The sequence below is a fragment of the Sphaerodactylus townsendi genome, linkage group LG04 (genome assembly GCF_021028975.2).
Source record: "Sphaerodactylus townsendi isolate TG3544 linkage group LG04, MPM_Stown_v2.3, whole genome shotgun sequence".
Lineage (NCBI taxonomy): Eukaryota > Metazoa > Chordata > Lepidosauria > Squamata > Sphaerodactylidae > Sphaerodactylus > Sphaerodactylus townsendi.
This window is the reverse complement of record NC_059428.1, coordinates 66,145,854-66,172,056: the sequence shown is the minus strand read 5'-3', so window position 1 is coordinate 66,172,056 and position 26,203 is coordinate 66,145,854. Positions and strand designations below refer to the sequence as shown.

The following is a 26,203-nucleotide window of genomic DNA, read 5'->3' as shown; positions in this document are numbered from 1 at the left end:
CTGTTTTAAACTAGTGGCACCAAAATTGCAGGGTATCTTTAGGAGACTCTCTTGATGATACCACCCAGGTTTTGTGAAGTTTGGTTCAGGGGGTGCAGTTTTAGGGACCCTCAAAGGGGTAGCCCCTATCTCTTATTAGCTCCCATTGGAGCTAGTGTGGTGTAGTGGTTAAGAGCAGGTGGATTTTAATCTGGAGAACTGGGTTTGATTCCCTGCTCTGCCACTTAAACTGTGAAGGCTTATCTGGTGAACTAGATTAGCTTGTGCACTCCAACACATGCCAGCTGGGTGACTTTGGGCTATTCACAGTTCTTTGGAGCTCTCTCAGCCCCACCTACCTCACAAGGTGTAGGTTGTGGGGAGAGGAAGGGAAAGGAGCTTGTAAGCCACCTTGAGTCTCCTTACAGGAGATAAAGGTGGAGTATAAATCCAAACTCTTCTTCTCTTCTTCCTCAACAGTTTTCTGCAGCCCATGTATTTGTTTGCATAATAGGCTTTAGTGTTAGTTTAAAATATTTGCCATTAAATGCTCAAGTTGCTCACATCTTTAAAACAACACAATACTATCAAAACCTCTGATCCATCCAAATAAGAGGTAAACAGAATATAGGGCTCCAAAACAAACATCAGCAGGTCCTTAGGGCAATACACAGACTTCAAAATACTCCTGTCTCACACTTTTTAGTACTTCAAAGGAAAGAATCACTGTTCTGAATTGTGTCCTGAAACAATCTAACAGCCAGTGATGTTTAAGAATGGCCAGATAGTAGCATCACTGATGCATTCTGAACAATGTGAATTTTCCAGTCTTCAAAGGCATCCCCACATAAAGTTATAGCAATCTAACCTGGATATGATTAGAGCATGAATAACGTTGCCCCGACCATGCTGTTCCAAGGAGCAGCTAGCAGACTAACTTAAGGTGATTAAAGGCAGAAGAGACCTGGATTGCCACCAGCAGGCACACACTAGTCTGTCATGTCTCCCTCCCCCAGCAAACAATCTGGCTGCTATCAACAAGACTAATCTCAGTCATAGCTAGACATTTTACTGCTCTTCACCTAGCCTGTTACCATTTCCAAGCACCTGTTCAGAGCATTCTTTGTTCACCTAACTCTGATGAGATGCAGCAAGGGGTGTCACCAGCATTCTGATGACTATACTCTGTTCCACCGAAAGATGATAATTCGGTCAGTTGAGGTGCAGTGGTTGAGAAAGTTGAATGTTTCCACATTAGAATATAGTCCCGAAAAATATGATAATTATCATTCATTTTTATTCATGACCTTTGTCAAAACCATTATTTTGTGCATTACTGAACAGGGTATTTTGATACAAGAGCATTTATGCCAAAATGTATTTTCACTTTCAAAAGGATGAGGGGAGCAGGACTAGGGAGGAACTAGCACCCAGATGGAGCATTCTACAACAAGGAGGTCCAATATGCTTTATTCTGTGGTGGAAAATATACCCTCTACTATCATCTTTACGTGGAGCAGAGTACAGTCATATCAGATTTCTGAACCAGATCCATGTGTAGATGCTGCTATTCATTGCAACTAGGACATCAAATATAAATAAGCAAGAGTAGAAGAACTGCTATTTTAAAATATTTGATTTTAACTAGAAAGGAGAAGCAATATTAGAATTCTGCCACACATATCTTCAAACTGTCTGAAATAACAAAAGATCATGTAAAGATCATGTGGAACACCTTGATTTGTTGGAAACACTATTAGATCTGGTGTTTGAAGAATGCTTAACCTTGGACTGTTTTCACATTTCACCTTCAAAAACTACAGATGTCTTTACTTTGGTATCTTAAAACCCACCATTTAGTACTCTACTAACAGTGCTGTTCTCAGCAGAGTTACACCATTCTGAGCCCACTGATTTGAATGGACTTGGAAGGCTGCAACTCTGCTTAGAATGGCACTATAAATCCCTCAACTTTCTGCACTATAGCAGAAATGTTACGATATCAATCTAATCTTTTTCATATTGGTTGAAAAACAATTTGGCTGACATTAATAGCGTAAAAGATGCCTGAGATGTAAGACAGACAAACGCACACAATATAGATATATAAATATTTTTTCAGGGACTAATATCTCAGTTTGTATTTGTTTGACCATACCCTTAAACTCCTCATTCACTCACAAAGAGAAATAAACAAACATGAATATTCCAAGTGAACACACACAGACTAGTCCAGTATTTAGTAGAAATTTAACTTTTGGAGTCTCTTCCAGCATTTGTAGACAAATAGTCTCTTCTTCCTTATCATGGCTGCCTCTTTTGTTCATGATTTTAGTTTTAAAGCCACAGAACCAATTTATGAACTTCCAGTGTTTGTCATTTCTGTCAGTCTCTTTCTCCACCTTCTTTTCACCCATAAGAGCTGCTTGTCCATTAGAATAGCAATCTACTGGTGTCTCAGCTTCAGAGTTACTTATAGAGATCACTGGATTGACGTCATCTGTGCAAGTAATTAAAAGATTGATATTTTCAGGTTGATCACTTTTAACGTTTTCTTCAGATTTACCATTTGAAGATATATGATTAGGTGTCTCATCATATTTTAAGATGGTCTTCTCTTGTGCTTTGAGTGAATCTTCAGCTGAAGTGCTTTCTTTTACAGTCCTGTTTTTCACAGACCAGAATGTGGTTGTCCTGATTTGTTCCTTTGAAGGTGGTGATGTAAAAAGGCTTACAACTATAGCCACAATTCCAGTGATCCAAAACAATGCAGTGGCAACATACATGTAATGAATACTTTTGATGAAGCTTGGCCGAGTATCAGGTTGGTTACATTCAGGAACACGATAGATAAATGCCAGTATCAGTCGTATAGCTCCGAGGAGAAATCCAACCATTCCACCGTAGAAGGCACCTTGCTCATTGCAACGCTTCCAAAATATGCCCAAAAGAAACAGAGCAGCCACGGGTGGAGTCAAATAGTCTGCAACCTCTTGAATATAGAGATACATTTGGCCTCCCTGCATTTCCACAATTATTGGGACCCAAGCAATGCTTACAACTACCATGAAAGCAACAAACATTCTTCCTACAATCATGAGTTCTTTAGAGGATGCATTCCTGCGTATTAGGAGTTTGTACACATCAAGCGTGAATATGGTGCTGGCACTGTTAAATATAGAATCCAAATCACTCATTAGTGCAGCAATCATTACAGCCATCATAAGTCCTCGCAGGCCAACAGGAACAAGTTTCATAACCAAACGTGGATAGGCAATGTTAGAGCACCCAGCCCGACTTCCACAAACTTGCATGCAATGCTCTGGATTGATACATGCAATGTCATCAGCAAACAGTATTCGTGAAATCATACCTGGAACAACTATAATAAACATAGGCAAAAGTTTTAGAAAACCTGCCATTAGGGTAGAGCCTTTGGCATGAGCAATATTTTTTGCTGCCAAAACCCTCTGAACAATGACTTGGTCTGCGCACCAGTACCATACAGAGGCTGGAGTCTGTCCCAAAAGGAACCCAGGCCAAGGAATATCTTCATCAGTTGGTTCACGCAACATTTTCAGTGAGTCAGGCTTTGGGTCAACATGACAGGAATTTGTATTCGAAAGGTTGTATGTCAGCATGATTGATGTAATATTTGGTGATGCTAACATGTACCTTCGCTTAACTTCTTCAAACCCGCCAACTTCTGTGATACTTATGATCATAAGTGTGAGGGCACCAATAATCATAAGCAAAGCTTGAACAGTATCTGTATAGATAACTGCAACCAGACCCCCAGTCACTGTCAACAATGCAGTCATTCCAATCAACAGTATAACTGACAGATAAAGATTCCAGCCTAGCGATTCTTGAATAAACAATGCACCTGAATACAAATCTACTGAAAGTTTGGTGAAAATATATAGAATCAGAGACAACACTGCAAAGTATACTTGAATTCTATGACCTCCAAAACGTTTGAACAAGTACTCTGGCATGGTGTATACTCCAGATCTTATGTAGACAGGAACGAAGATCCATCCTAAGAACTGCAAAAGCAATAAGGCGTTGAACTCCCATGCTCCTACTGCAAATCCACTTGCTGCTCCAGATCCTGCAAGCCCAATGAAGTGTTCACTCCCGATGTTGCTCACAAACAAGGAAGCACCGATCGCTACCCAAGTCATAGATCGCCCTGCCAGGAAGTACCCACTTATAGTGCTTCGATTGTGTTTCCACATGGCAAAAAAACCTATGCACAGCACAAGCACAAAGTACAATACCACAATGGCAATGTCTGCTGGTTCCAAAGCTGCCCCCATCTTTGTAAATTAAGTAATTCCCAATGTTGAAGTCCAGGTCACAGGCCTCGAGCCTTAGTAAGACCAATCAAGTTTACGTTTACAAATACTGTGGATCATTTCTTTGTCCATTGGTTTTGCTGTCTTGATGGCAGTAGTTGTGGTACAAACTTTGACAAGACAAATTTGTTTTCTCCGCTTCTTAAATACTTAGCGTGCACTTTTATTCGATAATCCACAAGAGCATCACCATTAACTTTGTTGTTGTAGGAGAAATTCTTAGTTGCAGCTAAGTCTAGTGAGGCCTACTGTACCAACCCTGCAAGGCACCAAAGACAAAAGATAAAGATTTTATTAGAGAAGAATGTCATTAATTACCAGAAAAGTTTGAATTTTGTCATAGCAAGAAGTTGATTAGAGATTTTCTTTCCTGCAGATTTTCAGCAGTATTTTGCATAAGGGAAGAAATATACTTCAAAACAGTGATCAGGGTTCACTAATGAACGACAAGAACACTTGTTTGTTTTGAATAATAAGCCTGACTTGTAGCAACATAGGATCTCTTAGTTTTAAAAAAAGCTGCAAACAAATCACAGACATCTTCAGCTTTTATTCTGGTCATATTTGAACATATTATGTTTACAAGCCATTTAAATGTACAGTTTAAATTGTAGAGAAGAAGAGTTTAGATTTAAACCCCATTCTTCTGTCATGTAAGGAGACTCAGTTACAAGTTCCTTTCCCTTCCTCTCCCCACAACAGACACCTTGTGAGGTAGGTGGGGCTGAGAGAGTTCTGAAGGACTGTGATTGGCCTAAGGTCACCCAGCAGGAATGCAGGAGTGTGGAAACATAAGACTCTTTTGCTCACGTGGAAGAGTGGGGAATCCAACCCAGTTCTCCAGATTAAAGTCCCCCTGCTCTTACCCATTACACTACTTTGGCTCTCCACTGTATCTTGTATCATAAGAAATGTAAGATATATGCCAAAATATAACTACACAACTGTGTTTCCTCCCTCCATGACCTGTCCCACTGACCTCTCCAAAATTCTACCACTACTAAGTTCACTGACTTCCCACTAAACAAACAAAAAAAATGACACCACATAGCAGCTATATGGTGCACACACACACCCCTCCACAGTTTACAAAACTATTTTACAGTCTGGAATCAGAAAAAAATGACGTGTGTGTCTGAATATATATTTTTTCAGACACTCACATACCCCAGCACTGTACTGAATTTATTCAACTGCAGTGCTGACAAAGTAGGGCTAACCCAACAGACTATGGAAAGTCACAAGGTGCAGCATCACTTTCAGGGGCATTGGAAGGGACCAAAGCAGGGCCAACTAAACAAAGTATGCAGTTGCCTAAGATAGCTTTTAGCAACGGAAACTGTAAAATATGTGTGACCAATTATGGGACGCAGAGCAGAAGGTTTTTTAATTGACCTGTCTAAGGAATGTAATCAGTTCTATCCTTCTGCCCAACTACCCTCCCTCATTAGAACAGAGGGAATTCCACACCAGGCTGCTGGGGGGGGGGGGGGGGGTATGCAGTAAAGGCATACTGAACACAGTAATGCAGTGGATGGTTGACTGACTTCTGTTTTGGCTCAACATACAGGCATAGTTCAATTTAGGTGGGATTGAAATTAAGCTATTGGGGGGAGGAAATAATAGGATAGACCAAACAAAAGCTACCGAATTCACGTTCTCTGTCACAGGCTGTCATGTTTCTTTGTCACTAAATGCAAATCTATCAGCTGTGGATCAATATCTAGTGAAACTGAGTTTGATACAACCATTTCTGATATGGGCAAGGCTACGCCCAAAGCATGCACTGGCTGCAGTTTTTGCCAGGCCTATTCCAATTATCCGTTAAAGCTTAGCCTTCTCCTATCTGCCAGTTTACAGCCCTTTGTGCACGTAGGTAGGATAGGGAGAAATTTTATCTAGAATATTCCTGAATATAGCAACCATCATTATTTTCCTTTAGAAAGCTCTCCCTTTCCCTTTTAAAGGTCAGGAGACACATCTTTCTAGTAACACAAAACCAAACTATGAACACAAAAGACTATGAACACAGCCATGATAACTCGCTGACAAATTTAAAAAAGGGTAAATGTGCAAAGGGCTGTGGAATGAGAAGGCCAAACAGAAGGACAGCAATTTTAAGAATGTGCAAAAGAAGAAAGATGCAATGGAAAAGGCAGAATAACAGGTCACACAGAAGAGTATGAATAGAAGCGAACTTGGGCTTAACTATCACATTAAATCTTACAAAACATACACCCTTTTTAATGTAAGAAACAAATATAAGTAACTGAAATTCCGTTCCCCCTTGTATTTAGTACAACGTTCCCATTCACTAGAAATCCAGAAATTTCAGGAGCTGAGTTTGTGAATTACTTATAACATCATTCCATCCTTTACCTAAAGACATGTGGCATATAAATCAGTTCTAGGGCAGCATTACTGCAATAGGCAGTTGAAGGTACACTCATGGGAGAAGGTACTAAATAAACACAATGAGATGACATGGAGCATTGAACAAAAACCTTTAGACAACAGTGAAAGGTTGGGGAGAGGGCATGCCAATATACTACCTCACTTCAGATATATCTGTGCACAGAGTGCATTATCAGTTTCTGACTATTCTCCCATATCAAGCTGGCTTTTGCATGCCTAATAAGGAGAATACACACAAAAAAGCAAGTTTATACGCCCCAATTAGCCTTCTCTGGATCAAACTGATCAACATTTGGAGAACTGTGCTCAGTTTTGGGCACCACAGTTTAAGAAGGATGGGGACAAGCTGAAATGTGTCCAGAGGACAGCAATGATGGTGAGGGGTCTGGCGAACAAGCCCTTTGAGGAAAGGTTGGAGGAGCTGGGTTTGTTCAGCCTTCAGAAGAGGTGACTGACAGATGATAGGATAGCTATCGTCAGCTGTCTGAAGGGCTGTCTCACAGAGGATGGTGTGGAGTTGTTTTTTGTTACCCCAGAAAGTAGGACCAGAACCAAAAGATTGAAAATTATATAAAGAATTTTTGGCTAAATGTTAGGAAACACTTCCTGATGGTTACAGTGGTCCCTCAGTGGAACTGGCTTCCTTGGGAGGCAGAGGGCTCTCCTTCTTTGGAGGTTTTTAAGCAGAAGCTAGACGGCCAACTGATGGCAATGTTGATTCTGTGAACTTTGGCAGATCATGAGAAGAAGGGCAGAAAAGAATGAGACAGGGCTCAGCTCTTGTGGCCCTTTCTGACATGCTCAGGGAAATGGAATTGTCACTTTGGGGTCAGGATCTAGGGGGGATCGTTTGACCCAGACACCATGAGCCCATGGGTAATTTGAGGGTGCACTATGCCCTCCCCCTGCACTGCAACTCCATGCTAAGCTCTGCTAAGCTGCAACTGCCTGCTAAGCTCTGGTCTGCTTTGCAAACTTGAACCCAGTGTGGTAGGCTCCACTGCCACACTTTGTGGCCATAGCAATTTCCAGCTGTGCCTTCCCTTCCTGGGGAGAAGAGGGGGGGATCACAAAGCTCAGCCTCCCCTATTTCCCAGGATTGAGGCCAACCCCCCTTTGCCAAATTAGGAAGCTCCCCCGCCCTTCCCCACTTGCAAAGGTCCCTAGCTGCAGTTAACAGGGGAGCTTGTTTTAGCACGCCTTACCCTCTCCAGATGCAGCTGGGTAGACATGGATAAGGCCTCGCCCCCAACATGTTGCCAACCACACCACTCGGACAGAGGAGAAGGTTTGTTCTGTTTTGTTTCTGTGGTTACGGCGGTGAGTGGCAGCGGAGGAGTTCGGCAGGAGGTGATGCCGGAGAGTTTGGTGGGGCCTGGGCGCAGTGCCCAGGGCTTGCTCTGAGTGCCACTCTGTGGCAGTACAACACTGGGTCAAGAAGGAAATTTCTTCCAAGTCATAAGAACATAAGAACTAGCCTGCTGGATCAGACCAGAGTCCATCTAGTCCAGCATTCTGCTACTCGCAGTGGCCCACCAGGTGCCTTTGGGAGCTCACATGCAGGATGTGAAAGCAATGGCCTTCTGCTGCTCCTGAACACCTGGTCTGCTAAGGCATTTGCAATCTGAGATCAAGGAGGATCAAGATTGGTAGCCATAGATTGACTTCTCCTCCATAAATCTGTCCAAGCCCCTTTTAAAGCTATCCAGGTTAGTGGCCATCACCACCTCCTGTGGCAGCATATTCCAAACACCAATCACACGTTGCATGAAGAAGTGTTTCCTTTTATTAGTCCTAATTCTTCCCCCCAGCATTTTCAATGAATGCCCCCTGGTTCTCGTATTGTGAGAAAGAGAGAAAAATTTCTGTCAACATTTTCTACCCCATGCATAATTTTATAGACTTCAATCATATCCCCCCTCAGACGTCTACTCTCCAAACTAAAGAGTCCCAAACGCTGCAGCCTCTCCTCATAAGGAAGGTGCTCCAATCCCTCAATAATCCTCGTTGCCCTTCTCTGCACTTTTTCTATCTCTTCGATATTCTTTTTGAGATGTGGCAACCAGAACTGAACACAGTACTCCAAGTGCGGTTGCACCACTGCTTTATATAAGGGCATGACAATCCTTGCAGTTTTATTATCAACTCCTTTCCTAATGATCCCCAGCATAGAGTTTGCCTTTTTCACAGCTGCCATGCATTGAGTTGACATTCCCATGGAACTATCAACTAAGACGCCTAAATCCCTTTCCTGGTCTGTGACTGATATCACTGACCCTTGTAGCGTGTATGTGAAGTTTGGATTTTTTGCCACTATGTGCATCACTTTACATTTTGCTACATTGAATTGCATTTGCCATTTCTTAGCCCACTCACCTAATTTATCAAGGTCCGCTTGGAGCTCTTCGCAATCCTTTGCAGTTCTCACCACCCTACATAATTTGGTATCATCTGCAAACTTGGCCACCACACTACCCACCCCTACTTCCAGGTCATTTATGAATATGTTAAAGAGCACTGGTCCCAAAACGGATCCTTGGGGGACACCACTCCCGACATCTCTCCATTGTGAGAACTTCCCATTTATACCCACCCTTTGTTTCCTGTTCCTCAACCAGTTTTTAATCCATAGGAGGACTTCCCCTCTTATTCCTTGATTGCTGAGTTTTCTCAACAGTCTCTGGTGAGGAACTTTGTCAAAAGCCTTTTGGAAATCCAAGTAGACAATGTCCACTGGTTCCCCCTTATCCACATGTCTGTTTACACCCTCAAAGAACTCTAGTAAGTTTGTAAGACAGGACTTGCCTCTACAAAAGCCATGCTGACTCTTCCTCAGCAGGTCTTGCTTTTCTACATGTTTAATAATTTTATCTTCAATGATATATTCTACTAATTTACCAGGAACAGATGTCAAACTGACTGGCCTGTAATTTCCTGGGTCCCCCATAGACCCTTTCTTAAAGATTGGTGTGACATTGGCCATCTTCCAGTCTTCAGGGATGGAGCCTGATTTCAGGGATAAGTTGCATATTAATGTGAGAAGATCAGCAATTTCATGCTTGAGCTCTTTAAGAACTCTTGGATGAATGCAATCTGGGCCAGGGGATTTGGTAGCATTTAGTTTATCAATGGCTGCCAGAACTTCTTCCTTGTCTACCACTATCTTCACTAGTTCCTCGGATTCACCTCCTAAGAAGCTTGGTTCAGATGCAGGAATTTTCCTCACCTCCTCTTGGGTGAAGACAGATGCAAAGAATTCATTTAGCTTCTCTGCAATCTCCCTGTCATCTTTTAGCACACCTTTTGTTCCTTCATCATCTAACGGGCCTACCGCTTCCCTAGCTGGCTTCCTGCTTTTGATGTACTTGAAGAACTGTTTGTTGCTAGTCTTGATGTTCGCAGCCATGCGTTCCTCATAATCCTTTTTTGCCTCCCTTATAGCTAACTTGCTTCTCTTTTGCCACCATTTGTGTTCTCTCTGGTATTCTTCATCAGTTAAGTTAGACTTCCATTTTCTAAAAGACATCTTTTTTTCCTAATAATTTCCTCAACCTCCCTTGTTAACCAGGGTGGCTTTCTTTTGGACTGGGCGCTGCCTTTCCTAACCTGCGGAACACATTCCAGCTGAGCTTTTAAGACTGTGTTTTTAAATAACCTCCAAGCACCTTGGACATTTTTGACTCTCTTGATTTTCCCTTTCAGCTTCCTGCGCATTATCCCCTTCATCTTTGAGAAATTTCCCTTTCAGATTGCACAGAGATCCTGGATGAGGGGGTTGCCTTCCTTTGGTCATAGAACAGGGGTCACTGTGGGGAAGGTAGTTGTGAATTTCCTGTGTTGTACAGCGGGCTAAACTAGATGACATGTGAGATTTCTTCCAGCTCTATGTTTCTATGCACCGGAATGTTAAAATTCTGTGATAGAATAGTCAGTGGTCGTTCAAGAATATATTTGTTTTATATTAAGAGCATAAAAGAAATTTCCTCAGTGACAGACTAGACTAATTCAGGGAGTAACCCTAAGCAGGTCTACCTAGAATAAGTCCCAAGTTATTCAGTGAGGCTTACTTCTAGGAAAGTGCCCTAAGATTGAAGCCAAAGTCAATGAAAACAGCCATAGTTGCAATGGGAAAATCATGTTGTTCAAAGAATGTAAGTACAAGACAACATGTATAAAAATACAACATATTAAATTGCACATGTGTGGGAATATTGTTTTTCAGACATACACAAGTCTATTGCAGATAGATAATAAGCTTTACCCAGAGAAGGTAATTGTGTGCTAAAGTACCAGTGAAATCAATGCTAGTTACAATTAAATTTCCAAGGTGGATAACTTACTTGGCACTTGCTCCATAGTATTTGGTTTATTTACTTCATCTAAACACATTTTCTTCCCTCCCTGTCTTTCTCACACACATAATAGATACCATCTTCAACTGTACTTTCTTTGGGTCATCTGTATTTTACTTGTGAGGGCAAAGAATTATTTATAGATCTTGTATCTCACACAGATATTAACACCCCCCCCCCCAAAAAAAAGTCCCTATACTCTGAAGTACAAATTTCATTCTTCAGTTCCCGTACTAAGAAGAAACCACAGTTAAAGATCTTCAAACTGAAAGTTTCATTTAGGTGGTTAGTGGTCAGGGTCTACCTCTAGCCAAAAATGATGGCAACTACTCCAGGTCATTTCAACATTAATATATACTAAAATGCTCGTGAAACCAGCAACTGGCAGATGAAGTTCACACAATGAAAAAAATCAACTACCTGGTCCCTCTTACATTTTCAGTGGTTACAATTTTCTGTATGGTGGCAATGGTAGCATAGTGTGTAGTTTGGCCCTAAGATGCACAACAACCTGTAAAAATTCAGATGGGTCACACACCCAATCATGAGCCAGTCCCAGGGAGATAAGGAATTTGACATGGAGCCTGATGACCCTGTGGACCAAGAGGTACAGACAACAGAGCCAGTTCCAAGCCCTGTCCTGCCAGACAAGGCAGAACCAGCAACAGAATCTGATGCTACACAGCTGGGAGAGCCATCAGTTACCTCAGACAAGCTGAGTAATGAGACAGCTGCATGAAGAAGACAAAGACAAACGCAGCAAAGTGCTAAAATGAGAAGTGCTCACATTACTGCTAGGTATGGCTGAAGGCTCTGCGAAATGGAGGCATCTGCATCTGAGGAGGACTGAGTCCATGCAGGATCTTAGCATCAGTAGCCAAGCTCTCCCATTTAAAGCCTGTCTTGGGCCTGGCTCTGCCAGGGTGCAATGAGTGTGTTTCACCAGAAAGCTCCATGCAGCAGGTTCCTTGATCCACACCTTGTACCTCCAGGCCTATCCTGCCTGCCTGCTTGAACTTCCAGACTTGACCCTGGACTGACTACACCTTTGCCTGCCTCCTGCCTTTACCTTGGACTGTCTGACCACACCTTTGTCTGCTACCTGTCTTGACCTCAGTTTGTCTAACATGTCATAGCTGACACCTGCCTTCCGCACACCCACTGCCAAAGGGGTTTTTTTAACTGAAACTTTGGGGGAGTAGTGGTAGAAAAAGTACTATGAAACATTTTCTCTTTTGAAATGAGTGAAATTATTTTTAAGACAAGGTGATAGTCAAAATATGTACTATGAAGATTTTAGTGTAAGAAACTATAGCACATAATTGTTTTAAGTGTACAGTAAGCAGACCTACAACCCTCTTTCAATGATATGTTCATTGTTTACACCTGACTACGTTTGTCTAAAATGGATATACTACCATACATGTGATGATACACTAAATAATACATGGGTGTTTTCACAATGTTGTAGCTAAACCTGTTACTAGTCTTATCTGTGACCATAAAATTATGTTTCTGTCCAAACACATTTCTTTGGTTACTACATTGCTATTTTCACCTTTAATTTTTTAATGCCCCTCAATGGTAAGAACTAAGACACATGTGCTAGAGTAGCATAGGGTTCTGCAATTTGCTCTCTTTTGTACAGAAGTAACATATTTATACACCTATTACCACAATTTCATAACATAAACATGCCAAATAGTACAACTGCACATTCTAAGTTATAAATTACATAATTTATTCTATTGAAGAGTAAAAATAAGCTTAGGCTGAGTAAGAAAGAAAATATTGCAGATACAATATTTCAACGTCCTGTAAATTTCCATTCCCTCCCGTTCTCCCGAAAACAGAGAGACAAACATTCAATTTTTTTTTATTTCTTGTCATCCTCCCACCACCACCACCTTTTAGGACACAATTTGCTAGCATCAAATTTTAGTCAGGATATTCAAGTCACTATGCTATCACTTTGAATCTTAGTATTATTCTTTTAATCCAATCATAACAGTGCCTCATCTGCAAACAAACCTATCCCAGTTGCAACAGTCACAAATCTTACATTGTGCTTTAAGGCTGAAGTGCGTGAAAGGTAATTCACACAGGGCCGCCTCGGGCAAAGGAGCTAACTTCAAATGTGTTGTTGATTAATTTGATAATCTGTATGGTCACAAATGTGCATTTCAGCCCCAAACAGATGGGGGAGGGACTGCTCACAGGGAGAGGCTCAGGGCCACGCTGGCACGTTTGCCCCCTCACCACATAAGGAGAAGCTGCACGGGCACAGGGAACAAATAAGCTGACAGCTGGTTGCCCTCAGCTCTGCAGCAGGTGAACCCGAAGTCTGGGCTGCCACAGAGCTGCACTGGTGTCCGGAATGGGCAAACCTGGAGATCTGGATTCGCACATAGCCCTGGGTTGGCAGCCATTGGTGTCATGGCCCCGGCCCTGGATTCCACTGGGCCCCCCTAGAGGGCCTTCTGGCAGTGGGCAGGGTTTTTGCTTTTTTCTCCCTCCCTGCATCTCCAGAAAGCGCATTGGAGGCAGTGTGATGCCACCCTTGCAACAATCTGGATTATGCTGTTAAAGTTAAAAAGTGGTATCAGGATTTCTAGTCTAAGCAGTTCTGGAACAGCTAATCTGCTTCACGTTATCTTAAATATGCAAGTTTGGGGGGAAGGCAGCACAGTATGGCCTTATCTCAGGGGCTATAAGGGAGGACAATACTTGGAAGGGAGACCACTAAGGAAGTCTCTATTGAGGAAGGGAATGGCAAACTACCTTCTTACTTGCCTCAAAAGACTCTTGCTGGGCGTTTGCTGGGGTCGCTATGTCAGCTGTGACTTGATGGCACTTTGCATACACACAAATATGCATTCTTAAGTATTAACTTGCTGGATTAGAGCACGATTCTATAGTTCAGCATTCTTTGCAAGAATCCTAACAACCAACGTTTAGAAATTAATCAGTAATCCATCTTGGAAGCATGACATTCTCATTATCAGTTGTCACATAAAACAATTTGGCCCCCAGAAAAGCCAAATAAAAATTCAGTTAAAATAAAAGGTTACTTTAGTTAAGCTTCCCAGAGAGGTAATTTTATCTATGCAAGAAAACAGTCACACAATCTTAACACTGTCGGTGAATTTTTGCTATCAAATATTCTTCCATAGCAACAGAGACAACAACTCTTCAACAGTACTCCTACAAGTAAATTGGATAATTTTAATTGATCTTCATTGGAGCGTATTCTCTATTAGAAACAAACCTTTATTGACCAGCAATATTATTTCAATGCAGATGCCCCAAATTATTTTAGTATGCTTTTTAGAACAAACTATTAAGATGAAAGCACAACATGCTAATACTGTGACAGCTAACTTTTAAATGCTATCCAAAGCCTATGAGGAGTGTCACTTACAGTTGTCTTCACCTCCTTTAATCAAAACTACAACATACAACAAGGAGGCAGAAGTCTAAAAAACAACATATGTTCCTACCCATTATTGAACTCACTTGCAGGTATGATGAAGATACTGACTTTTTCAAAGAACATCCTCTAATCTTACATTCCAAAAATGCCCTAGTTCTCACTAATAAATGCCAAAAACACTAACAATTACACTTAGCAGTACATACATTTGTTTGTTATGATGTGGTAAGGATAAGAGTCAAACTATTATAGCAAGGAACAGATATGACATTTTAGTCCATCAATCCTGAATTCTTTTCCTGCAGCTTCAAAATCATTGTTCACATCTTTTGTTTTATTCTCATGGTGGGTTTTATTTGAATCATTCGTCAACAAAACACTACTTTATCATGGTTTTCTACATAGCTTCTCATAATGATGTTTCATTTCAGTAACCAGGCCTTGCATTTCTTTGCTGCACTGTTTTTATGCCTGCCTTATCCAAAGATAGAGGAACTTCATTAAAATACTCCAAGTCAAAAAGTACTGAATTGACTGCAAAGCAAAGGCTAAGCTGAGGTCCAGATATGACTTGCCACCTTAGGTAGAATGGCAATACTTACAGTTACAACATCTGTTGGTATTTAAATATGGCCCCGCAGCATTAAGTGTCTCAGACTCCCCTTTGTTCCTGGAAGCTCTAATTGAATCAAGACAAAAAACAAATCCTACAATATTTCTTTATAAATATTTGATGTTAATTAATAAATATAGCATGCAAAGACTCAGGACTGAGTGGAACAAGGAACTAGATCTCCCTGTTTTGCAGAAGCAATGGGATGTGGCCTTAAAACGTATACCTGCTCTTTCCATGGATCTTAAGGTGAGACCTATTCAATAAAAATTATGTTCAAGAGATAATGGACACCACAGTGACACTTTAGCAAAGAGTGTATATAATTGTTGGCACTGTAACTCATTAGAAGCATCCTTTAAACATATGTATTGGGTGTGCCATATTCATTTGGTATTTCTGGGAATAGGTTGTTTTGTGTTAGAATGTTCACTGATTTTTTAAAATGTCTATGTACTTTTAAACTATTTGCCTGTCTCATGGAGACTACCCAGTGGACAATGAAAATGGATACTCCAGGGCCCTATGACAGCTAAAAGATTCATATTGCAACACTGCTAAGATACAAATCCACCTCTGGTAATCAATGGATTAGAACTTTATCAATATCCACCTTAGAAATCTATCAAATCTATCATTTTTGAACTTATGGCATATAGACAGCAATTGTTAATGGACTTGTTTTTAGACATTTGGGAACCACTTATAGAAACTTATTTCTAAATCTGCCACCACTATTATACTTTTGTCTTTATGTATATTTAAATGTTCTTCTTTGTATGTATTTGGGGGGGGGGGGTTCTTAAGGAAATAAAAAGTGGGGAAATTAAAAAAAAACCAAGTTGCTTTTATGGCTTGCAACTAGCAAGTTCTCCCTTTCATGAAAGAATGGTACAGTAGATCTCTAATCAGTGAAGTCTGTAGTCAGAAAGGTCTCCAGACTTCTGGAATATGCTGCTTAAACAGTTTAACTTCTGTTTCTACTATGTCTCGCATTCATCTCTAGACCTCTTCTCCTTATCCAGATCTATTCCTCCCCAACAATCTTCTACTTATGGGACCTCTTGAAAGCTTGTCCTTTTAGAGAAGCAAAGGATTGACTCTGCTGAGTAACAGGGCAGAGGGTTGTCATTAAATTCTCGCTTATATGTATTTTTTTAAAATGAGAATATTATTCACAATTTCAGAATTAAAAAACTACCATCTCTGGTGGCATCATTTAGACTGTGTCCCATGTATCAGACAGAAACAATAACCTAAAGAATGTCTACAGAAACCTCAGGAGCCCCATAAGATAAAATTGGATCCCTCATCCATGATCTGTTGGAAATCATCTAAAAAAACTTCATCATTATGAATATATTATCCCAAATTCTAGAATCAAATTTATACTCCTCATTCTACAGTAAGTTATCTATAACCTATAATGTATCTTAATTAAAACCACCTTTTAGATAATTTTAGATCTAAAAGAACTTTGATTTAGATCAAAAGAATTGATTTAGATCAAAAGAATTTTACAAATTTTAACTGCTTTAAAACCTTGGATTTTTATCCACCCCATTTTTATAATTCCACGAATATATATAATTCATGCACTGAATTTATCAAATGAAATTGTTCCTAAACTCCCCAATCATTTGAGATATTTAATTTTATATTAGATGTTTGAGTCAATGTGTGAGATAAACAGCCTTGTGTGCTCTAGACAGATAAAGGATGCTTTATCCTTTAACTGCTGTCACCCTTTCCTGGCAATTACACGAAGCACCAATGGAGGCTGGCACCTCAAGCCTCTGAAAAAACATTTTTACTTAGAAGACAGTTCCAATGAAATTAAACGACTTACTTCTAAGAAGGTTTAGGTTGCAAGCTAAACTTGTCATCAGAGGCTAAAGTCACCTCGCAGCAATGAAAGAGCAAATACTATGAAGCGCTCTACAACTACCCTGTTTCCCCGAAAATAAGACATCCCCTGAAAATAAGACGTAGTAGAGGTTTTCCTGAAGTGCTAAATATAAAGCATCCCCCAAAAGTAAGAAGTAGCAAAGTTTTTGTTTGGAAGCATGCCCATCGACCAGACCATGCAGCTGTGGAGCGGAAAAATAAGACATCCTCTGAAAATAAGACATAGAACATCTTTGGGAGCAAAAATTAATATAAGACACTGTCTTATTTTTGGGGAAACACGGTAGGTCAGGAAGTAATTTTAAAAAATAGTATTTTAGACCAATTGTGCCAACTACATCAACCCAGAATTGACCTGAAACCCAGGAACCACTTATAAAGCTTCATCAACTATGTCTTTATCTCTAAAGAAATGGGGAGGGAATGGTGTACTACTCATGAAATTAAGCTCTGGCTAGACTGTTAGAAATCACCCTGAAGTTACTGGCAAAACCAACCTTAAGCCGACTTCCACATTAAAAGGTATAGTGAGGTTTCTTCTCTCAGTGTAAGGGAAGCCTGCTTTTTCATACCAGCTCACAACTCCAGATATATTCATTCACACATCTTCAATGAGGGAATTTTAACCACGGGCTCTGACGCAAGAATCTCACATGCTGCTACACAGGAAGATGGTTGGTGCTGGCAGTTTAATAGCTTATAAGTTTTCTGCCAGATATAGTAACTCTGACAATAAATCAGCCACAGCATGTGACTGAGTACTTTTCCATATTTCAGAATAACATAAATCCCTCAGAATGTCAGAGGTCTCAGAAGTCACAGTATTCCAAATCTTTTTTGAAAAACAGGTGATTATTGCTCTTTCATCTAGAAATTTATTCAAAAACGAAGCAAGGAAATCAGATATAAAATTAATGGAAACATACAGATACACATAGAACAAGAAGAACACACATTCCTATAATTAAGGTAGTCTGTAAAAAACGCACAGCACAAAATCCAAATGGAAGCTACCCTATACAAACAGACAACTGGGCATAAAATACTCAAACTTCAATTTCTAACCTGAATAGCTACACCTTACTAAATATAAATTTCCATAAGCAAACCTACAGGTTTCTATATTCCAGCATTTTGTCAAAACATAAAGCAACCCTTAAATATTTGTAACACTGTTTTAGAATTGTTTGGGTTTAATACTCACCGATTATCTATGCCAGTGGTGGCGAACCTATGGCACGGGTGCCAGAGGTGGCACTCAGAGCCCTCTCTGTGGGCACGTGGAAACAGAGTGCCCCTCCCCCCCACATCTAGGCTGGCCTGGGCCACTGGGCCCCATTATTAGCATTAAACCTAAGACCTAGTTTTGGGGAAGCAGTGTAGATAACCCTGTTAAGCGCTGTTAAACCCCACTGATTTTCATGCAAAGAACTAAAGTGTGATCCTTTACCTGGGAGTAAGCTCAGTTGCTGGCAATGGGGCTTGCTTCTGAGTAAACCCTCCTAGGGTCATGATTCACCCTTTGGAAGAGATGCACGGTTGCTTCAAAGCAAAGCCACCGACTACCACCAAGCTTACTCCTGAGTAACGCATGCCTCGGTGCCAACCGTTTTTTCTAAACTAAAACCTCAGCATTCAGGCTAAATTGCCGTGTTGGCACTTTGCGATAAATAAGTGGGTTTTGGGGTTGCCGTTTGGGCACTCGGTCTCGAAAAGGTTCGCCATCACTGATCTATGCTAAGGATACACACTACATTACTTTAAAGTAGATTTTTCAAAAGACTGTTTCCTATTACAGAAGTATTTTTACCAGCATCAAGAGAGATAGGAGCACACAGCAGTCATAGCCATTGGGATTTTAACATATCACTATTCATACTCACTGACAAGAGTCCAACAATGGGCATGCTTACTACTTTTCAACATCAGCAATTAGCAGGTCTCAATGAGTGTAAAAATAGCAGGAAACATCTCCAAAAGTTTCCTGTTACACACAATCCTATAAAAATTCTGCCCTGTGGACAATGTTGAAATTTCTGTTTGCCAAGATGCTGGAAATCCAATCCTCTATCAGTCAACTGAAGTGGGGATCTGTCAATAACTTATTCCAGCATCTTTTGCAAATCATAGTAACTTTCAAGACCAGAGCGTGTGTCATAAGTTCTACTTGCCTCAGTCCAAGGGTACGGCTATGGACTAGCCAGCAGGGGTCTCTCTCTCCTCATTGGCCAAAGTCTACAGTGCTCAGTCAACACCCTAGTGCATCCTATACAGTCTTAAGACCTCTGTATCCATTCCCTTGCTTACTGTAGTCTTCCATTGGCTATAAGGCCCTCTGGGAGCTGGTCTTGATCTCCCCTGCTGCTGTAGCTGTTCTCCTCAGTTGCTCTCCTCAGTTTTATTGTAAGAGATATTTTGCCATCTTCTCCCAACCTGTGCTTTCCACAGATGTGTGTCCCCTCTTGCCTAGGAGCTGGTCTCAGCCCTCTCAGTTCTGTCCTTGGCAGCCGTTTCTGACACTCCTACCCTACTTCCTTCTTCTATCACCCACTCTCCTTTCAAACTTTCAAACTTTGCGCTCATTTGCTCTCTCCTCGACCTCCATCATTAGTCTGCCTCCTGCAGCTCTGCCTTTTTTTACTTCTGACTGTGCTGCCAGAAGCCTGCCAAACACTAATCAGACCTGGTGGGGGTGGTCTGTCCACTACACATCCCTTCCCTTAAACTGTGTCTGCTACAGCAGGAGTTACCTGTTCACCAGCAAGGAAGACTGGAGGATTTTTCCTCCTACATGAGTCACCAACCAGAGCGTCTATCTTAAATGCACAAATAAATTGCAGTTATGTATCCTTTGGCATACAAGGCTCTTTCAGGAGAATCGTCTAAAATTCCGAGTCATCTTCCTTTCGGGTAAGTACGGTAACTGATGCGTTGCAGCAGCAAGTAGCAGCTGCCAGCAGGCCAACCAGGGCCACCGCCAAGCAGGGAGGAGGGCATGGACGTGTCCGGGCGCATAAGACAAACGCCTTCACGTGGCCCCCGGCGCCGAGACCCTTTCTGTTGCATGGCCTATCGAGCGCCCTCATAAGCAAGTGCTAAAATAAATTAAGTAGATGAGCCTTATAATAAACTGCATAAGCTCGAGTCTTTTGCCACTGTGGAAAGGCAGAGCACATGTGCCCTTTAGGCGGGGGAAGGGGACGGAAGGCGGCCTAAAAAGCCCCAAACGGTTGCTGACTCCAAGTGGACCGATTCGCAGTTTTTCCCCGTCTTGAAGAAAGGAAACAGGACCAGGACCAGTCATTCCAGCACCAAACGCAGCGGAGGAGACGGGAGGGCAACCTCACAGGGTCAAAGAATCAACCAGACAGACAAACAGAGGAATGGCAAGAAGCGAAACTGAGGCGGAAAACTCGGACGCCCCCACCCCCATCCCGGAGGGAAGGAGGGAGTGAGCGAGGGGCTGGAGACAGCACAGGAAGGACGGAAGAGGCCGGAGCCACCGAGAGGAAGGAGGGAAGGCAAGGGCTTCCCTCATGCGCGCCCGCACTCACCCTTTGCATGGCTTTCAGGATCAAAGCCAGCTCGTAACGGGGCATCGTTTGCGGACGGGCGCGGGATCCTGACAGAGGAGAAAGCGGGAGGCGCGTGGAAGCGGCTGCTGCGCCCACCGAGCGGGTCCCCGGGTGCACAGACAAGGAAGCGGCGGGCGGGTGTCGCTGTTTAAAAGGCGCCGACGGGAGCGCTCGCCGATTGGAGCCGCCCCTTCTGCAATCGTCTGGCGCCCTCGCTCGGCGCTCTCCGTCTGCCTCGCCTCCTTTTTCCCGCCCTCGTACCCTTCTCTGGCGAAGCAAAAGGGTTCCCTTCCCACCGGGTTCTTGTTCCCTTCGGGCGGGCTGTGTTGCAAGAGCGAAGCGCTCCCCGACCGAGGAGGAGGCGGAATGACACCGAGTCTCCGAGCGCCGCCTCCTTTTCCCGTAGTCTTGCCCAGCCCGCTTTTCTGGATTTTTCCGGGGCTGCGGCTACTACCGCAAGAAGTGGAAATTTCCATCGAGCTGGCCCTCCTCCCCCGCGTACTCCGATCCCCCTCCCTCCCGAGGCTGTACATGGGGGGTAGGGGGGGTCACCAAGCGAGCCCCTGCCTGTACAAAACTGCCTCTTAGGTATATAGTATTATCCTCAAAACGCCCCCAGACAGAAACGCGAATCAAACCTACGATCTGTCTTGATACCAACACGCTTCTACTCGCCCCGTCGCTCTGGGTTCAGAAGCATCTAGAAACACCTGCGTCCTTCTAGTGGTCCTGCAGCGGAGAGATCGCTCACAAAGGGGGAGAAATGTGCCCACACGCAAACAGCAGCTCCTCGGGCATTCCCATTAAGTGATAGGCGCTGTGCACAAACACAGCCCTCAGTGTCCTAAGAGCATCTACAGAACTTGGTTCCCCTAAATGCCGGAGAGGCTGCCACATTTTTTCCAACACTGATGTTTCTAACGAAATTAAGAACACAAAGGTATGCCAGAAACATATATGCAAAGTCATAAAACCAGAAGACAGTCGACACTACCCTCCGGATGGATTGGCATCTTCCTGACAACCACCTATGCTCATGAGTACTCTCACAATAAACCCCATATATATATTATGCCAGTTAATTTCAGTCACAGAACATTCCAAAATATTCATACCAGTTGTGTTCATAACCATTTATTTAAAATATGTATATGCCACCTTTCTCCTGAGTATCTTAGGATACAATATTCTAAAATACCTATGTTGTGCCAGATACATGCTTCCATATTATATGTGCTTCAAGCAGTATATAAAACCACATTCAAGAAGCAGCTTCAGGTATTGTGTCTTTATTTCTTTTACAGTGCAATCCAAAGAACATTTTCCTGTGAGTAAGCCAAACTGGACAGACCTGAATAGGATTCTGAGTAGACCTGTTTAGGATCGTTTTCCTATATGCCTAATTCATAGAATTATGCCTTTAGATATGCTCCCTTTGTCAATATCAGCTCCACAGTTATGATGATTTATTTTTTTAAATATATATCCCACAATTCTCCCTAACTGGAACTCAAAGCAGTTTATCACACTGTACTGTCTACCTTCACTTCATTCTCATAACAACAACCTTCTAAGGAAAGTTAGTTTGAGAGATTGCAACAAGCCCAGGGTTTTGATGCACAACAGCTATTCAAGCCTGATCTTAATCCAACATTCTGCCCACAACATAGTGGTTCACAAGATACCAGAATCCTGATTACAGTACAGGTCTACGCAAGTGCCTTGTACATAAATAGAATACAGATTTGGTATCCCACAAAAAATCCACACTGTATAACATTTATGTCTCAAGTGGTCCTGGCATACACAGCAGAGCCTAGATGCTGAAAGATACTTTCCTTATACACTTACCTGAATTGCTTCTCTTATGCTTCTACATAAACAACCAGGGTTGCCATTTCAAAATATTAAGATGGCATAATTATTAACTTTCAGATTGTAAAATGGTGCTATGTTTTCCAAATCCAGTTTGTAAAGGTCTTTGTTCTCCTGAAATTGTGTCCAGAACAACATCTAGTCATGCTGGCATGGATCACGCTATGTCACCCTGGAAACTTAAAACATATAAACATGTGTAAAGATTGGTCTCTCAAGTTAACCCCATGCTTGACCATTCAGCATTGCTGTGTGTTGACTTTATGCCCTCTCTTGCCTTTTCTCTGGTGGTCTTTGGCCACACCTCCTAGGTAGGCCTTTTTTCAACTAGTTTCCATGGAAAAGGGGGAAGGAATATTATTGTATTGTCGAAGGCTTTCACGGCCGGAATCACTTGGGTGCTGTGTGGTTTCCGGGCTGTATGGCCGTGTTCTAGCAGCATTCTCTCCTGACGTTTCGCCTGCGTCTGTGGCTGGCATCTTCAGAGGATCCAGATCCTCTGAAGATGCCAGCCACAGATGCAGGCGAAACGTCAGGAGAGAATGCTGCTAGAACACGGCCATACAGCCTGGAAACCACACAGCACCCAAGGAATATTATTATTTGGAATGTTTTACATGATTTCTTAGGAAATGATACCCATCAGCACAATTTCACATGTGTCTAAATAAAAAAAACAAGCATTCACATTTTAGGGATGTAGCATGGTATAGTACAGCCTGATCTAGTCAAATCTTGGAAGCTAAACACTTGGATGGGAAACCACCAACAAGGACTTTGCAGGGGAAGGCAATGGCAAACCATTTCCAGTTATCCATTTGCCTTGAAAGCCCCTTGGGTCTCCATAAGTCAGCTGTGATTTGACAGCACTTTCACAATGCACAAACACATGCACACATACACATTTTAACAAGATGTATAACACTGGCAGTAAAGCAACTACACCCTTGAACAGAGGCACGCCGGGAAAAATGGCGCCCTGAGACAACTTTTCTCCGGGCATCCCCCCCTACACCTGGTGGTGATGATGACATGGACGGGGCCAAGGGCGCCAGAAGACAACAAGGCAGCAGGACTTCCTGCTGCCTTGCCATCTTCCTTGTCACGCAGGGGGCTGATTTTGCACCCCCATGTGACCAGATCAGTGGCGCCCGGGGACAGAGGGTACCCCTGTCCCTAGGCAAATATGCCACTGCCCTTGAATGTATTGGAAGTGAAGGGCTGTACGCTGTTTCCTGCCTCAAACACAGAGGGAATTTTATCATTAAGTCAGATAGCTAGAGAGGGTCATAGGCATTGATTCCTTTTCTCTATCATACTGACACTATTCCTTTGATGTTTAGATTGCTATTCTCAGGGACTTTGTTCCTTTCTGCTTCTTCCTCCTCTCCACTCTTCTCTTCCTTTGCCTTCCATGCTGCACCGTGTGCGCAGAGGAGATGCTGACTGCATCCATCCCCATCTAGCCAGAAAGATTAGAATAGTGAACCTATCTCTCCACCTTTCCACCAAGAATGGAGTTCACGAATAAATACTTTTCTTGTTAGTTTGTGCCTATGCACACACATGCATGCGTTGGGATGCTCCGCTGTACTTTTGCCTCAGCGCACTCTACTTGTAATGCCAAGGAATCTCTCCCCAGAGAGATAACCAACAGAATGACCCACTATTCTTAATTTTTAAAAAAAATTTAGCTGTACTTTGTGTTTGCCTTGGCTGTTTCATAAGAATTTAATCTTATGCTTTAGACAGAGGGGACCACTTGTGGAGCAAATAAGATTTACAGTTTGGTTGCAGAAGTTGCAGAAGTCCCTGAAAAGGCAGTATCTTAGCATTCACTTCCACAATAATCACTGGGTCATCTTGCCACTTACAAAGAAGACAGTATTGTAATCACATGTTGGGGTTTCTTCTAATGCCCAGATGGTTAGGGGTTAATATGTTCCTTCTCTGCTTTTCACCCATCTGTATGACAATCTCCATGCTTCAGTCCCGGTGCATAAAAACATTTCCAACAGGCAAAAACAGGTAAGACTGATCTGTGTACCAAAATTTTAAATGGTGTACTAAGAAAACCCAGATTTTATACTCAGGCTGATAAAAAAAAATGACAGATCATTTTCTCATATTGCCAATAAAATCTGAATATTTTTATGTTTTACTTTTGTGATTTATTTTTAGTCCTGATAAATAAGGGTTTTTTTAATTGGATTTTTTTTAGCCTTGAGTTGCCACAAGGAAATATATGGATAGTGATAGTACAGGTAACTGAGGCATACAATTTGGGTGGAGGGCTTTTGTGAAGAAGTGGCACCCTTGCAGGGCACACACACAAGGCCAACCCAAAAGTTTTGATGCACAATCCACCAATAAGTTTTCTTGCACAAGCCACATTGAGGCCTTGCACAGCCATTAATGGCTGTGTAGCTTGTGCAAGAAAACTTTCTGATGGACAACATCCATTGATCAATTATCCATGCTGTCTTAAACGAGGTGTAAAACCATGAAACAATAGATAGTAACACTCCCTTGCTTTTTGTTCAGAAATCAAAATATCAAGTGTCATTAAGTTTTAGTAGTAAAATTTAATTTACATTAATTTATTATACACATGTAAACTGTTCCATACATCATTTAGCAAATCCCATTATATCTACTTTTATATCCTATTTGTCTTCTACCGTGGAGTTCAATGCAATAAATGTTGGCATTTTCAGAAGGTCGCCCACACAAGCACAAATCAGGCACTTATTCGTTTAACTTAAGCACTTTAGGTATTTTGCCACTGCCCTGGGACCCAATATGGTCAGTACATTACCCATTAAAGGTGGGATTATACTGACAAATAGTATGATAAAAACTATGCTCATATAAAATTCTAAATTGAAATTGCTGCCCATCTCTCTCTCTATCTAGCTCTCTAGTTTTCTAACTGCATAAATCATAACTTTACACCAAATTATTATCACAATAACAACATTATTCTGTTATGAATAACAAAAATGTTTTGGCCTTTAACAGCACTTTCAAAATACATTAGGAATGTTATTTTATCTTGTAGCAGCTGCACTAAATTATAACTATGGAAGATTTATTTTACCATAATAGTCTTTCTATTCAAAAAATTAATTTATCCCCATTAGTTTCCTGCATACTTTGGTAATGTGCTATATTCCCATGAAAGCCATTCACAAACACTACGGAGCATGTTTGCAAGTGCTATTGCCTATATTTTGCATTCACTCATTTTATTCATTTATTCAATTTCTATACCTTCCCTCCTCTAACATTTTCAGAGTGGGCCTTGCACAATAGAAATATTATGCTGAAACAAGTTCTGAGATGCAATCGTAGTTTTTCAAAGGACAAGGAGTTTCAGTGCAACAGAAAAGAAACTACAGTTCCCATGAGGCAGTGCAAGAACATACATGCTTCTTTTAAAGCATTCTTGCTTAATATAAAAATGAATTATATTATGTGGGGAATCAGTAAATATACTGGGCAGTATTTGTACCTTGGGTTGTGGGTTAGTAGTGAAAATCTAAGAAGCCTTTCTCCATCATGTGGCTCTTCCTCTAAGAGATGAAGTTTTCATAGCTCAGAGAAAGACTTCACATTTAAGATAGGATCCAGAGCACCAGATTTTTTTTTACTCCTCCTAAAACTTAAATGTATGATCCAGACATCTTTTT

The 26,203-nt window shown here is 41.7% G+C and overlaps 2 protein-coding genes across 2 annotated transcripts in view; both read right to left on the bottom strand.

Annotated features, from left to right (window-relative positions):
* The window catches only part of MRPS6 (mitochondrial ribosomal protein S6), a 90,760-nt gene that overhangs the window by 20,955 nt on the left and 43,602 nt on the right, over positions 1-26,203 (bottom strand). The window contains exon 3 of the mRNA XM_048494073.1: positions 20,616-21,083. Within this exon, the coding sequence (XP_048350030.1) occupies positions 20,616-21,083 (468 nt within the window). The remainder of the gene's footprint in view (positions 1-20,615; positions 21,084-26,203) is intronic.
* On the bottom strand, positions 359-20,750 carry SLC5A3 (solute carrier family 5 member 3). The gene is made up of 2 exons (XM_048494334.1): positions 20,616-20,750; positions 359-4,599 (listed from the first exon to the last, which is right to left on the bottom strand). Exon 2 carries the CDS (start codon positions 4,299-4,301, stop codon positions 2,157-2,159), a length of 2,145 nt encoding a protein of 714 aa, XP_048350291.1. The 5' UTR covers positions 4,302-4,599; positions 20,616-20,750; the 3' UTR covers positions 359-2,156.

Excerpts from the sequence above, each read along its gene's own strand:
- SLC5A3 (XM_048494334.1), bottom strand. The coding sequence starts at position 4,301 with ATGGGGGCAGCTTTGGAACCAGCAGACATTGCCATTGTGGTATTGTAC.